This window comes from Brassica napus, chromosome C4, assembly GCF_020379485.1.
Source record: "Brassica napus cultivar Da-Ae chromosome C4, Da-Ae, whole genome shotgun sequence".
In the NCBI taxonomy this organism is placed as follows: domain Eukaryota; kingdom Viridiplantae; phylum Streptophyta; class Magnoliopsida; order Brassicales; family Brassicaceae; genus Brassica; species Brassica napus.
This window is the reverse complement of record NC_063447.1, coordinates 49748334-49762229: the sequence shown is the minus strand read 5'-3', so window position 1 is coordinate 49762229 and position 13896 is coordinate 49748334. Positions and strand designations below refer to the sequence as shown.

Sequence of the window (13896 nt, the reverse complement as noted above, 5' to 3'; positions counted from 1 at the left end):
ACTGCTTAAGGGAAACCAAAGCCAAGTGTTCATAATAGAAGAAGCAACTCCTGAGAAGAGTGCCGGTGACCTGGCGTTTGAAGCTGAATTATCAAGGGACGATCAGCAAAAGGTGAGCTACGTGAATGGGCAAGGATAACAGCTCAAAAACTACCACCCAAACCCTAACGTGCGGAACAACCAACAGCTTTTCTGCCTAAGCAAGATAAACCAACTGATCCTGCACGGAGTAACCAAGGTCAGTATGCCGGGTATCAAAAGAACTACCAACCCCAGGCTTATGTTCTAAGCCAACCGTAGAACAACACACCCCAGATGCAGAAACACCAGAACCCTCAACCAGCTACCTCCACTCCTATCGTTGCTCCGCAAGATGAGACAAAGGTCATGTTGCAGCAGCTGCTCTAAGGACAACAGCTCCAAGGGAAAGCTCTGAACCAGGTTACTACCGAGATCAATACCAGAATGAACCATATGTTCGGAGATTTGAGCACCATGTACGATAATGTCGCGAGCCATATGAGACAGATGGACATTCAGATAGCTCAGACTGCTGAGAGCATCAAGAGGCAGCAAGGTACTCTACCTGGTAAAACAGACAAAAATCCTAAGGAGTGCAATGCAGTTCAACTGAGGAGCGGAAAGTTGCCGGAGAAGAGGAGGTTCACCTCGGCTGAGAAAAGGAAGCAGAAAGAGTCATAACAACTACCAGCCGATACCCCGACAGTTGAGAGGAATACGGAACCAGCAGTTGGAACAAGTTCGCCAGGACCAGAACAAAGCTATTCGCCCGATCCCAGAGGTTGTTCCTCCTCGCGAATACATTCCTAAAGTCCCTTACCCTGTTCCAGCAAAGGCCACTCGTAAGGACAGAGAGGAGATGAAGTGCAGGAAGATGCTGGAGGACCTAACCGTCCGACTCCCCTTGATGGATGCGATCCATATGATGCCCTCCATGCGCAACTTTATGAAGGGATTGATCTCAGGAAAAATATCAGAGGAGAGCGAATTCATGACAGTTTCCAAGGAGCGCAGCGGAGTGCTTCGGAACAGGCAGATAAAGAAGCAAGGAGACCCCGGCAAGTTCGTCCTCTCTATCCAGATTGGGAAGACAGTTTTTGCATGCTCCTTGGTTGATCTTGGATCCAGCGTGAACCTCATGCCTTACTCTGTAGAACCTCAAACCAACTATGTCCTTAGTGTTCGCGGATAGATCAGTCAAATCCCCAGTTGGTATACTAGAGGATCTCCAAGTAAAAGTCGGAAACACTTATGTTTCAGCAGACTTCGTTGTTCTGGAGCTGGAAGAAGAGTCTAAAGATCCTCTCATCTTGGAAAGACCATTCCTATGTACTGTTGGAGCCATCATTGATGTGCGACAAGGGAAGATTGATCTGACTCTTGGGGACATATTCATGCAATTCGAGATGGATGAACTACTAAAAAAGCCGATGTTAGATGGGCAGACCTTTGAGGTTGATGAAGGGATTGACCCGCTGTAACCTCGCGAAGGAATGATCGAGGAGATTCTTACAGAAGACCCACTTGAGCTTGCACTAGTAAGAGCTGATGCCGAGCAGAGTGTCGTAAACATTGATGCAGACGGGTATGCCAAGATGCTTGATTCCGCAAGGAGTATGGGAAGAATGGTAGCAAGTCTAAGTCTGGGGGAGGCAAGCAACAGGGACGAGAACACTCCTGCTGGAGCGACCCCTACACCGAACTTGCATGTTTCGCCGAAACAACCAGATGATCCCTAGAGCGAGCTTAAAGCTCCCAAGGTTGAGCTAAAACCCCTTCCCAAGGGGCTCAGGTACGCTTTTTTAGGTCCGAATTCCACCTACCCTGTCATTTTCAACGCTGAACTAAATAATGTGGAAACTGCATTGCTTTTGTGTGAGCTTAGGAAATATCGTAAGGCATTAGGATATTCACTAGCTGACATACCTGGCATTTCACTTGATTTATGCATGCATAGAATACACCTAGAAGATGAATCAATGACTTATGTCGAACATCAGAGGAGGTTAAACCCGAATCTAAAAGATGTTGTTAAGAAAGAGATTATGAAACTTCTTGAAGCGGGTGTGATCTATGCCATATCTGATAGTAAATGGGTTAGCCCTGTTCATGTAGTACCTAAGAAAGGTGGGATCACTGTTATCACAAATGAAAAGAATGAATTGATCCATACTAGGACAGTGACAGGACATCACGTGTGCATTGATTTCATAAAATTAAATGAAGCAGCCAGAAAGGATCACTTTCCACTCCCTTTTATAGATCAAATGCTTGAGAGATTGACTAACCACCCATATTACTGCTTTTTAGATGGTTATTCAGGTTTCTTTCAGATCTCTATCCATCCAGACGATCAGGAAAAGACGACGTTCACCTGCCCCTATGGAACATACGCTTATAGGAGAATGCCATTCGGCTTGTGCAATGCACCAGCAACATTTCAGCGCTGCATGATGTCAATTTTTACTCACCTGATTGAAGACATTATGGAGGTTTTCATGGACGATTTCAGCGTCTATGATAGCTCCTTTACTGTCTGTTTGTCTAACTTGTGCAGGGTACTAAAAAGGTGTGAGGAGAAACATCTAGTGCTCAATTGGGAGAAGTGCCACTTCATGGTCAGGGATGGGATTGTTTTGGGGCACAAGATCTTCGAGCAAGTGTCTGACTGTTCCCGATCATTAAGGAAACTTCCTATTCTGGAAGTTTGCCCTAGAGTTCACTCTCTCTTATCTCTTTACCACCAGCGCCTCCATATAAAAAGGCCTATGCTATCATTTCTTTTTGGGGACGCTAGTTTTGCAAGAGACCTAGAACTATTTTCTTTGGATTAAGCAACTTGTAAGGGAGACGGCTTCATCCTCACGAGAAGATCATTCTGAACCCTTGTCTTTCTACTTTATTTTATATGCAGTATTATTCAGAAACCATATCTGTGTCATCCTGCTTTATGATTGAGTAGTAGGCTAAGCTTGCTTAGGGTTGTAGGGTGTTAACCGCATGAACTGAACACAAATAAGTGATCTTAACTGTTCTTCATTCATATTGTTCTTACTGCTTACATTGAATTGATCACTTAATGTTCGATTTCTGATTTAATCACCTAGCTAACCGCTTAGGAGATAAATTGACATATATTGAATGAGCTTTGTATCCCTAATCAGCGAGAGTAGATATTAGGGTATTAAGTGAACTAATCGGATCTTGTCTCTAAGGCTTGTTATCGCGTCTTGTTCCAAGTGAGAACTTAGGATTCAAGACCGATCTGCAAAGGGAGCAAGACCACGATAGTGGATTGTTCTAGCCGAGTGATCTGAGTTCTAGACTGCACCTCATTGCACTTGAATAGTTGTTCAGTTTTGCATTGACACCCGATTAATAACCTAAGCCGGCTTCATTTAAATCGAATTTGAACCATCTAGGTATTCTAGTTACTTGCGTCATAATTAATTCTCAAAACTCCACTTGTTTCTCAGCTTATTATTGAATTCATAAGAGTAAAGAGTAAACTGGTCTTCTGGATTAAATCTCAAATATTACAATTACCTCTGTTAACTTGACAGTAGCAAGGATTCATTTTTAGTGTATCAATTATCTCCCTTGAGATTCAACTATTCCATAAGCAAATATGAAATTTTTATATGAAATTTTTTAGTCATCCATATGCAAATTAGATGTGTGTTAGTTTACTTTGGATCCCTACTATTGTATCAATTTTCTATTTTTGTTTTGTTAATTCTCATTGTTTAGAACTCTTTGCCTAGAAAGCTTAATAATATTATTCAGTGTCAAAAAAAAAAAAAAAAAAAAAGGTGGAACTCTATACATGTTGTTCAAAATAAAAACCAGTCTAATCACTCTGACAATTATATTGAAATTTTAAATCTAAAACATGAACTTTTTCTACTTTTTCTTCGACGATTATGAAAATTTAATCATAAACACAACTACGTCTTTATATATTAATATTACAAAAGATTGTATTTTTTGTTGTATCCCTTTGATATCATGATTCTATTATGAATGTATTATAAACTTTAGAAGTAGATGTTGATCCGTACTGAACATAGAAAAGTTTCTCATTCAAGTGAACCAGCCTATCTCCTGTATGGGGCTTACACAGTGGTTGGAACAAAGATATTGGAAAGGAAAAATGCTTCGAAGATGAACTTCTTCCCAAACCGTGTGGGTGATTATTATAATTTTTCACACATAAATATTGTTTTACATGATTAATTGTATATAATTTTAATATATATCATATTACTAATTGTGTAATATAACATTTTAAAAGACAACAATTTTATAGTTCACATACAATAATTTAATTTATTTGTTTTGAATTGTCAATGATAGCATATTTTCAATCATGTGATACAAAATTCTAAATTGAAAGTCTTATTAGTTAAAGATCAAAAATTTAATTGAAAAGTATTATATTAAATTAATATCACAATATTAATACAAAATTGTACATTAGTTTAATTATAATTACAAATTAATTAGATATTTAAAATGTTTGTTTTAGTTAAAATGAAACATACATTTATTTTTTAAATAAACATGAAATTAATTAAATATTTAAAAGCTTTGAGTAAAAAATGAAATGTACATATATGTTATAAATAAATATGAAATTAATTAAATATTTAATATGTTCATTTTAATGAAAAATAAATAAATATTTATATTGTAAAAAAAAAGATATGAATTTTTTTATTCAGATACAATTTCAGAAAAAAATATAGGAATATCTATTTAATTTAATTAATTACCCATGTAGTCATGTACCATGGTTTTACTTGGTTTTTATTACCCAAATAATTTTAAACCTAACCAAACCAAAATTCGTTTTTATATTAATATGTGTCTCTTCTGTTACTGAGTTCAAGCAAGGAACAAGGGTGATGGCTTTGACTGATTATAAGAACAATGGGACGACGTTGAATTAGAGTTTTTAATAAAATTTGTTTTTTTTAATAAAAAAATGAATGGTTTAGTTTAACCGGTTTAAAATTATTTTGTAAATAATAAACCAACTAAAACCATGTTACATGGGTAATTAAGTTTCAAATGAGAAATATATTTGAAACAGTTAATCCGAGGAGATTTAACACGAAATCATAGTTTGAAGGGGATCTTATGCTATGATTTCGGTGGGAAATACGTCGTGCAAAACTAATAAGAATCACTATCATCAAACGATGTTTTGTGGGGACAGTGATTAAAAAATAATATATAAAATAAAAAAAAATCAACATTTTTCTCTTTGGGTTACCATAATAATAAAGGGTACTTAAGTTGAAATTTGAAAAGAGGAAAATTCAAATAAGTTCTTTTTTTCTCCTCTGTTCTCTTGTTAGAGTTTGAAATTCAAAACATTTTCTTAGAGAAAGAAACCTCCCCCAAGTTGGCGTTCAGCGTTCTCCATTTCCGGTGAGGAGTTTTACACTTTCCAACCTGGTTTTAACCCAAACTACGTTCGGATCGTTGCTTTTTGATCTGGGCGATCAATTATTGCTCGTCATCATTCTGGATTTCCAGGTTAGCTTCTCAGAGTTTCCACTTCGAATCTCTAAGTGTGTTAGCTTCGATTATAAGTATATGTTAATTTCTGATTTTGCTTCGGACCCTAATTTGATAATATATGATTTCTAAATTAGAAACGGTCGATTATTGTTTCCTTTTCTGGCGTTAAGAGAGATTTAAATGAAGGAAGAACAACTCTTAACATTTGCAGAGAAAGTTTTTGGTAAATTAAATAATGAATTCTAAATAGTTGCGATCGATAAAACTTGTCTGCTTCATGAGAGACACAACACAAGCCCATGTTAATAAAAAATAGAACTACTATACATTTTTTTTTTTGGATTCTTCTCATTTCACTATAAACCAAGAAAAAAAAATAAGAAGAAAACTTCAATTTTCTTGGGAAAATCAAGGTTGATGGCTCGAAATATCAGTATTTCACATGGTCAAAACATTAACTTATATTTTAATTACCAAGAATCAAAGTGGGTTTTTGCTATAATCATCTGCATTGTTGTCACTATTTACTTCAAAGTTTCACCTTTTAACTTAAGAGTGGACACTGATTCTTCTAAACACGTGGTCCTCTTTCTCTCTTCCCTTTTGCAAAACACATATGAATCTGCTAATCTGGTTATTTTTATTATTATTATCAGACTATTTCAATAATGAATTATTAAAAATTTTAGTTCAAGGAAACTTCTTTTTTGTGAACTTTGAGATGGTTTTTGATTTTCATGCAAAGAGGAACAAGAAGAAAGGTGGGTCTGTGACTAAAAACAGAAATCTCCATTAATTTGTCCAGCCCATCTCTGATCAGACCATGTCACACCCGTGACAGTGACACTGATATATAAACCTTATTTGCTCACAAGTTTTAAAGTAAACGTCTTTTGATCTTAAATCAAGAATATCTCTGTTTATGTGAAAGTGTAATTAAACTACTACTACTAGTACTAGCTAGACCTGCCTTTCTCTCCCTCTCTGCTTTCTTGTTTGACAGTTTGGTTTTATAGTCCTAGGCGCAGCTTTTCTTATCTTTTTTCACTCCTAGGGCGCTCAAGCTGTTCTTGTTGTCCCTTTAACTTTTCTTAGGGGACCCCTATCCTACTATAGAACCTCACTTTATTGTGTTATATGAAGCAAGTCAGCTTGTCGCACGGACCAAAGATTTGTCTTTTTCAATCTCCATGTCTTGATCTCTTTGGATTTTGCCTTCTGCTTTGGCTTGATCTTGATGTAAAAAACCATCTTAAAAACACCTAGAGATCTTGCATTTTTTAATTCTATGTTTGACTTGGATTGCTTTAAAGAGATTCTTGATTCTTGATCCTGAGTCTCGGTTGTAAATATGTAATCTTTTCCTTTCTTTATCACCTGGTTGTCTAAATATTCTCTATGCTTTTCCCCTTCTTGCCCATCTGTAAGGTATCTCACTTTTCTCCTGTCTTATTGCAGAATAAAAGGGGAGGCATTAGCTGCTGAATCAAATCAATGCAAGCTTGTACTTGTTATAGCTTGAATGGAAGTTTTATGTGGTTCTAAAAAAGCAGCAATGGCAAAGCAGCTACAGCAATCTGTCACCGATACTACAAGATCGCCTCTTGTTCCAGCGGAGAAGAACAATGCAGTTGCTGCCACGCGCCGGTCTAGAACAATGGAGGTCAGTTCAAGATACAGATCACCTACTCCCACTAAAACTCGTAGATGCCCTTCACCTAATGTCACTAGGACTGTGTCTTCAACCTCTCAGTCTTTATCGAAAAGAGCTGTTTCAGCAGAAAGGAAACGTTCTTCAACGCCAACCACTCCCACTAATCCGTCCACACCGGTTAGTGATGTATCTATAGATTTACCTGTTTCTTCTAAGAAATTATCTACCGGTCGTGTACCTCAAGGGTTATGGCCTTCTACTATGAGGAGTCTCAGCGTTTCATTTCAGTCTGATTCACTCTCAGTTCCTGTTGTTAAGGAGAAACCGTTTGTTACTTCTTCTATTGACCGCACATTGAGACCGTCTTCAACCTCTGTCTCAAGGAAACATACGAGAAGTCCACTGAAGGGTAAGAATGTGACTGCAGGTCAATCAGAGAATTCGAAACCTGTAGATGATGGTCCTCATAGTAGGTTAATACAACAGCATCGATGGCCTAGTAGAATGTCTATGAACAGAAGCTTGGATCTTGGTGATAAAGCGGTTAGGACAACGTCTCTGTCTTTGTCCAACAAAACCTCTAAACCTTTGCAAAAATCTTCTAGCGACACGGCGAGGTTGTTGTCCGCTTGTGAAAATGGTGGACTAGTAATGTCTCCAACAAATTCAGAAAATGGTAGTAATAGTTTAAATAGGCTATTGTCTGCAAGTTCATTAGATAGAGCAACTTCAGCTAGGGTGCACCCATTGTCTGCTCCTGGATCACGCGCAGCTTCTCCAAGCAGATCCTCATTTTCATCATCATCATCATCATCCTCTCATTCTCGAGGGATGAGTCCTTTGAGAGGCGCGAATCTCTCTTGTGTGAGATCGTCTACACCGCCACCAAGAGGTGTAAGTCCTTCCCGATTAAGACAAACCAACGCGTCTACAAGCAGCCCAACCTCAGTTCTCAGTTTCATGGCTGATGTAAAGAAAGGAAAAAAGGCAAATTATATAGAAGATGTTCATCAACTGCGCTTGCTATATAATAGATACTCACAATGGCGGTTTGCAAACGCTCGAGCTGAGGGAGTCGGTTATATTCAAAGGTTAATCGCAGAGGTAAAATTACTTACAAAGAAGTTTCATTAAAAGTTCTTAGTGTGAAGTGTATTTTAACAATCTTGAGTTAACAGGAAACTCTATACAATGTCTGGCATGCAACATCAGAGCTAAGAGATCATGTGACAACTCAAAGAATCTACCTCCAACAGTTGAAGCTAGAAATTAAGCTTGAAGACATCTTAAGTAAGCAGGTAAGTCTTCTCTCTTTGTCTCTCTCATCAAACAGCATATGTGACCTAAAAAAGTGTTTCAACAGATGGGTTGCCTTGAAGATTGGGCCATACTCGAGAGAGAACACGTTACTTCTGTAGCTGGTGCCATAGCAGACTTGGAAGCAAATACTCTCCGCCTTCCACTAACTGGAGGAACAAAGGTATTTGGTTTTACCTTTTCATAGAGTGATTGGAGACTTTGGATCTTAGTAACGCTCTTGTTATCAAAGGTGGACCTTGGAACTCTGAAGTTGGCTATGTCCTCAGCACTTGATGTTATGCAGACTATGGGATCATCGATCTGCTCTCTACACTCACAGATGGAAGAGATGAATAAGCTTGTTTCAGATCTCGCTGTTATAGCTGCAAAAGAAAAATATATGCTTGGCAAATGTGAAAATCTATTGGCATCAACTGCAGTCATGGAGGTAATGAATCAAACAAAAACAGAAGAATCTATATTTTTAACACTTTAACCGAGAGTTTTTTCATTGTGTGAATCCAGATAGAAGAGAGTAGCCTCATGACTCATTTGATGCAAAAGAAGCAAGAAGAAGTAAGAGATGATGCAGAGTCTCCATTGCTGCCATTAGGCTCATTTAAGTGCCTATGGACATAACACCACTCTTGAAGTTTCCACGGCTAACTCTTAAAACGACTTGTAAATTGCTCGTTTTTTGGCACCAACCTTTTTCCATTTTATCCTTAACTTGTAGGAAAAACATGTGAAATAGATGGTTTAAAGAAAATGAAGAAGAATGCATTTTAGCTTTTCATCTTTACTACTGCTACGTACATAATATATAATCTCAAATAGTTTTATAATCAGTAAGTTAATAACTATGTAGATAGTGAAAGATTTGGGGCAGCTTGGTTAATACCATCACATCTGGGACAATTATGTAAATAACTATAGATCTAAGGGACCAGTACAAATAACTATATATACAAAATTACCTCATAACTGTAGTTATGTGTATACTTAAAGATTTGGGGTATGTAAATAAGGAAACATGTATGGCAGTTTTATAATTATATAAAGATATGGGGTGTTTTTTCTAGTACTTTTATATATGAACTATTCTGATAATTATCAGAAAAATATGGGCATGTTTCTAAATACTAAAAATATTTGTAAAGACTAAAAGATTACATAGTCAAGAAAAACCAGTAAAGTCTAGCTTTACCATCAGAAATTACTTATCAACGAATATACATTCTTTGGCCTTGTGTAAATGAAAACAAAGAATTGTGTATAGACTAAAACTGATTAGTCATACAAAAAGATTCCAGGCAAGATCAGAACATCATTCAAGTAGGACTAATTCTACTGATTACAGTTCTCTTGAGACATGCTAGAAAAGTAAATATACAAAACTTTACTTCAACTCTCGAATCCTTGACCTCACGATTTAAACTCCAAACTCGATTTGCAGACAGAAATTTTTATGGAGGCGTCGTTATTTCTGCAGCTGAAACTTCATTTTCCGCAGCCGAAACTTCATTTTCTGCAGCTGAAACTTCATTTTCTGCAGTCGAAACTTTATTTTCCGCAGGTAAAACTTCATTTTCTGCAGCTATTTTCTTCTTCTTTCTCGAGGAGGGTTCTTGTGGTTTCTTGATCATTTCTTTGTTTGGAACCAAGATGATGAACAAGTTTCTGTCCCTAAAGTTTTTGCTTTCTTCAGTCGCAAGCTGCAGATGCGGAGCAAGTTTCAGAGACGCAAATGATCCATAGACTTGTATGGTGTAAAAGAGAAGAAAATAATATGTTACCTCTCCTACTTCGGTTTGAAAACGTCTGAGGAGTTCGATAGCAATATTTCTGAACTCGTTTTCTCTTCCTTTCATGCTCACAATCACCTTAACCTGAGTGCATAAACAAATATATAAATTGAATGGTACAGAACTATCTCGCAGCTTATGAAGACCATGGGGAACAAACAACCTTGTCACCATCTTGCAAGAACTTTTGGGCAGCTTTCATACGTACAGAATAATCATGCTGATCGATGTTATAACTGCCGAGACAAAAAAAGAGCACAACCTTTAAAGAGAAGTAGTAGTCAACAAAACTAAAATGCATGAACAATAGTTTACCCCATTTTAAGCTCCTTTAAGTCCATGCGAGTGGCTAACACAAATCAACACAAGATCAAACAAATGAGCTATTAGCTATTATTAGCATCTATCTCACCAACTCTAAAACAAAGAAGAGAATTCAATACTTTTCTTCTGTTGATCCTTCTTCTTCTTTTGCTGTTCATATCTATATTTACTGATAAAGAAAGAAAAAAACATCATTAAGTTAATATTATGCCTTGTTCCGTATATGTAAGGAGACATTTCAATAAATATTTAAAGATGAATATTCACCTGTAGTCCATCATTTTAACAACAGGAGGATCAGCATCAGGCGATAGAATCACCTGAAAACGAACACACCAAGAAGCTAAAGCACCACAAGTGAAAAAACATTGCAATGGAATGTTAGTTACACATACCAAATCAAGCTCAGCATCTTCAGCCCTTCGAACAGCTTCGTCTTTAGACACTAGCCCAAGCTAAAAAAAAACAAACACAAAAACTGCAACTTTCATTGGTCTGTTTTGTCTGAATCAAATCTTTAATTAAAAGGAAAAAAGGAGTAAGCTTTACCATGTTCTGTTGCCCATCGATTAGCCTCACAGTAGCTGACCTAATTGAGGCGATATCGAGCGCTTCATCTACTTCTGCCTCTTTCGGCCTGCCTCTCCTTGAGTCTCCCGAGAAACGATATCCTCCTCCGCCTCCACCACCGTAACGGCAAGTGACGGCGAGCCCACGGCGAGGAGAACTGGGAATTGGCAGTTCGGCGGTGGAGAGACGGAGACCGTAGAGTTTGGAATCGATAGATGAAACGGAGAATGGTAACGTTTTGGTGATTCCGGCGAAAACGGCGTTGAATCCTACGGTGCTGGTTATCCCAGCCATGGCGATTTTTACTTTGAAGCTTCGAATCTGCAAGATGCTCTTATCCAGAGAAAAAAAATGCAATAGGTGGAAACTACGTCGTTTTAAAAGTTAATGCTCGAAAACAAGTTTTCGGCTTACAAGGATATTTTGAACAAAATGACCCAATTATGACGCTAAGCAGGGTTTATTGGTTCTATGATTTTAATGGATTTGAGAATTCTTCTAGGATTTAAGAAATACCTTAATTCTTAAATCAGACATATAGATTTCGAAATCAAACATACAGAATTCAAAATCAAAATAATAGATTATTAAAATCAATCAAATGAATTTGCAATAAATTCAGCTTTATAATAAAACAAAGTATATAAAAAGTAAAACACATTCATATATCATACGTTTATAAAATCTCTCCACATATCTGTTGCTATTGTGACTCTCACTTGATTGACATGTTCTCTTTGCTGATCCTGAGTTACAAGAATTTCTTCATCATTGTTATTAACTTCTTCAACATCTTCTACATCCTCAAAGTCTTTTTCTTCAGAAAAATTATCTGTTCTACAAAACTTTCGAAGAAAATTATGTAACCCAACACACGCAAGTACGATCTCTGTTTGTGTCTTGTAAGGAAAAGGGGGTGCAGATTTAAAAATTAGAAACCGAGATTTGAATATACCAAAAGTAAATTGATCAAAGTAAATTGATCAAAGTTTTATTTTCTTCAGGACTCCATTGAATATATGAACCTTTTTCTCATTCTTGCGATGGGTCTTGTGTTTCTTGATGTGATTCTCCCATTGATGCTTCTGGTTTTAGGGTTTATGTGTTTGTGTGTTTATAAAATTCTGTGTGTATAATGAAGATTATATATAAATCATGACGCATGTATTATGGAAAACGGAAAATCAATATAGAAATAATAGAAAATAAAAAAAATCAGGAAATATAACTTTTTGTTCAAAAGAAACAACATACTCCTACCAAAAAAGAAACGATGACATATTCTACTGAAAAATGAAAGTTGGTGTTATAATAGAATATTGCATGATGAAAGTGCCATGGCTTATTTGAAATTTTTGTTGTATACGTGAGATATTGGACATTTTTTGTTAGAGAAAAATTTATAAGACAAATCCATTCAAAATAACAAGCTATAACTCAATATTTGTTTCTTTGTATTTTATTTTCTAAAACACTTATAAATCTATTCAAATCCAAATTCAAATCAAATGGTTAATCAAATCCTTACTATTGAATAACACCTAATTTTGAAATCTATTTTAAAATCATAGAACCAATAACAATGAATTTGAATACATATTTTAAAATCATATAACCAATAACACTAGATTTTGCTTGGATTTTCAAATCCATTAAAATCATAGAACCAATAACATATTAGATAAGCCCATTACTAAACATTTTCGTTTGGTAATGTTAGGAGTTTTCAAGGCTCCTAAGACAAATGTTGTTGTATAAATGATTGTCGAACCAGTTTTGAGGGATATCAAAGCACCGAGAATGCAAGTACTCACTTAATCTAAGTGCAACCAATGATTTAGATGGGTTTCAAACTACTACTAATACTAGAAAGCAATTACAGAATGATACTTTCTTGACTAAGGGAAAAGAGAACTCATGGGCATATGGATTAGACATTGGGTGATCAAGTATCAAACTAAGGATGGCAAATGATCAATCAAACTATCGACCTTAAGCCTAGACACAATTCTAAGCAAGCTCTATGTCTAGATGAATGCTCATTTGCTAACATATCTCAAACATCAAATGTCTTTGGTTGAATAATGTGAAAGCAATCATTACTAACAAGTCTATTAGCTATCTTAGCACCTTTAACAACAAATGTCTTTGGCAAAGTATACTAAAAGCCTAGGAGAGTTGTCTCAGGCATTTCATCAAACACCTTTTGGGTGAGAAATGCCTATTGATCAACTTTTGAGTGACTAACTCAGAAGATGCATTATGAATACTCTACTAGCAAGGAACAAGAATGATCTACACTAAAACATCCTAGAACTAACCTAATCACCCTTGATCTCCCTAACCCATGAATTCAAAAGATGATTACTCACTAATCTCCATGATTCCTCTTAAACCCATATTGGATTTCGGATTAATCATGTAGAGGAATAAATCAGAAATCAACAAGAACACAAGATGAAAGCAATGCAATCTGAATCAAAAGAAGTTTTACTAGTTGTTCTCCAGAAAAGAGAGATTGTTTGCCTCTGGTGGCTTACCAAAGTACTTAACTTAGGTTTATGCAATGTAAAACAACAAAACAAATGACCAAAAGGCCCCTGAAATAACATAAAAATCGTCCATGCAAAACACGCGGAGCGACCTAGCATAGCCGCTCCAGGAGGTCGCTCCCGACGCGTTTCTTCGTGTCTC

The 13896-nt window shown here is 36.5% G+C and overlaps 3 protein-coding genes across 9 annotated transcripts; 2 read left to right on the top strand and 1 right to left on the bottom strand.

Annotated features, from left to right (window-relative positions):
* The first annotated feature begins 465 nt into the window (after window positions 1-465).
* Window positions 466-1502, top strand: LOC125586158. Its single transcript, XM_048755978.1, has 3 exons — window positions 466-672; window positions 728-1114; window positions 1176-1502. The coding sequence occupies exons 1-3, from the start codon at window positions 466-468 to the stop codon at window positions 1500-1502; spliced, it is 921 nt and encodes a 306-aa protein (XP_048611935.1).
* A 3737-nt stretch (window positions 1503-5239) lies between these two features.
* LOC106446627 (QWRF motif-containing protein 4) lies at window positions 5240-9305 on the top strand. Of its 5 annotated transcripts, none has more exons than XM_013888406.3 (6): window positions 5240-5565; window positions 7009-8308; window positions 8383-8502; window positions 8568-8684; window positions 8754-8951; window positions 9029-9305. In XM_013888406.3, exons 2-6 carry the CDS (start codon window positions 7073-7075, stop codon window positions 9140-9142), a joined length of 1785 nt encoding a protein of 594 aa, XP_013743860.2. In that variant the 5' UTR covers window positions 5240-5565; window positions 7009-7072; the 3' UTR covers window positions 9143-9305. The 5 variants fall into 5 exon arrangements, with proteins under 5 accessions (XP_013743860.2, XP_022556904.2, XP_022556903.2 ...); XM_022701183.2 differs by lacking the exon at window positions 5240-5565 and having other exon boundaries at window positions 5583-7213; window positions 7304-8308; XM_022701182.2 differs by lacking the exon at window positions 5240-5565 and adding an exon at window positions 5584-6789.
* Window positions 9306-9759: 454 nt separating this feature from the next.
* LOC106446626 (translation initiation factor IF3-2, chloroplastic) lies at window positions 9760-11590 on the bottom strand. 3 transcript variants are annotated; one of them, XM_013888405.3, is made up of 8 exons: window positions 11182-11590; window positions 11028-11087; window positions 10900-10952; window positions 10752-10801; window positions 10624-10657; window positions 10472-10544; window positions 10300-10392; window positions 9760-10218 (listed from the first exon to the last, which is right to left on the bottom strand). In XM_013888405.3, the coding sequence occupies exons 1-8, from the start codon at window positions 11494-11496 to the stop codon at window positions 9970-9972; spliced, it is 927 nt and encodes a 308-aa protein (XP_013743859.2). In that variant the 5' UTR covers window positions 11497-11590; the 3' UTR covers window positions 9760-9969. The 3 variants fall into 3 exon arrangements, with proteins under 3 accessions (XP_013743859.2, XP_048612340.1, XP_048612339.1); XM_048756383.1 differs by having other exon boundaries at window positions 9760-10028; window positions 10071-10218; window positions 10900-11087; window positions 11182-11567; XM_048756382.1 differs by having other exon boundaries at window positions 10900-11087; window positions 11182-11567.
* Between the last annotated feature and the right edge of the window lie 2306 nt (window positions 11591-13896).

Bases quoted from the DNA above. Each gene is read 5' to 3' on its own strand.
- LOC125586158 (XM_048755978.1), top strand. From the start codon at position 466: ATGAACCATATGTTCGGAGATTTGAGCACCATGTACGATAATGTCGCG. The intron at 673-727 runs GCTGAGAAAAGG...ATACCCCGACAG, and splicing joins AGAAGAGGAGGTTCACCTCG to TTGAGAGGAATACGGAACCA. The intron at 1,115-1,175 runs GTTTTTGCATGC...CTTACTCTGTAG, and splicing joins CTATCCAGATTGGGAAGACA to AACCTCAAACCAACTATGTC.
- LOC106446627 (XM_013888406.3), top strand. From the start codon at position 7,073: ATGGAAGTTTTATGTGGTTCTAAAAAAGCAGCAATGGCAAAGCAGCTA. The intron at 8,503-8,567 runs GTAAGTCTTCTC...GTGTTTCAACAG, and splicing joins AAGACATCTTAAGTAAGCAG to ATGGGTTGCCTTGAAGATTG. The intron at 8,952-9,028 runs GTAATGAATCAA...GTGTGAATCCAG, and splicing joins CATCAACTGCAGTCATGGAG to ATAGAAGAGAGTAGCCTCAT.
- LOC106446626 (XM_048756382.1), bottom strand. From the start codon at position 11,496: ATGGCTGGGATAACCAGCACCGTAGGATTCAACGCCGTTTTCGCCGGA. The intron at 10,658-10,751 runs GTATTGAATTCT...GATTTGTGTTAG, and splicing joins GAAGGATCAACAGAAGAAAA to CCACTCGCATGGACTTAAAG. The intron at 10,393-10,471 runs GTTGTTTGTTCC...TTATGCACTCAG, and splicing joins TCTTGCAAGATGGTGACAAG to GTTAAGGTGATTGTGAGCAT.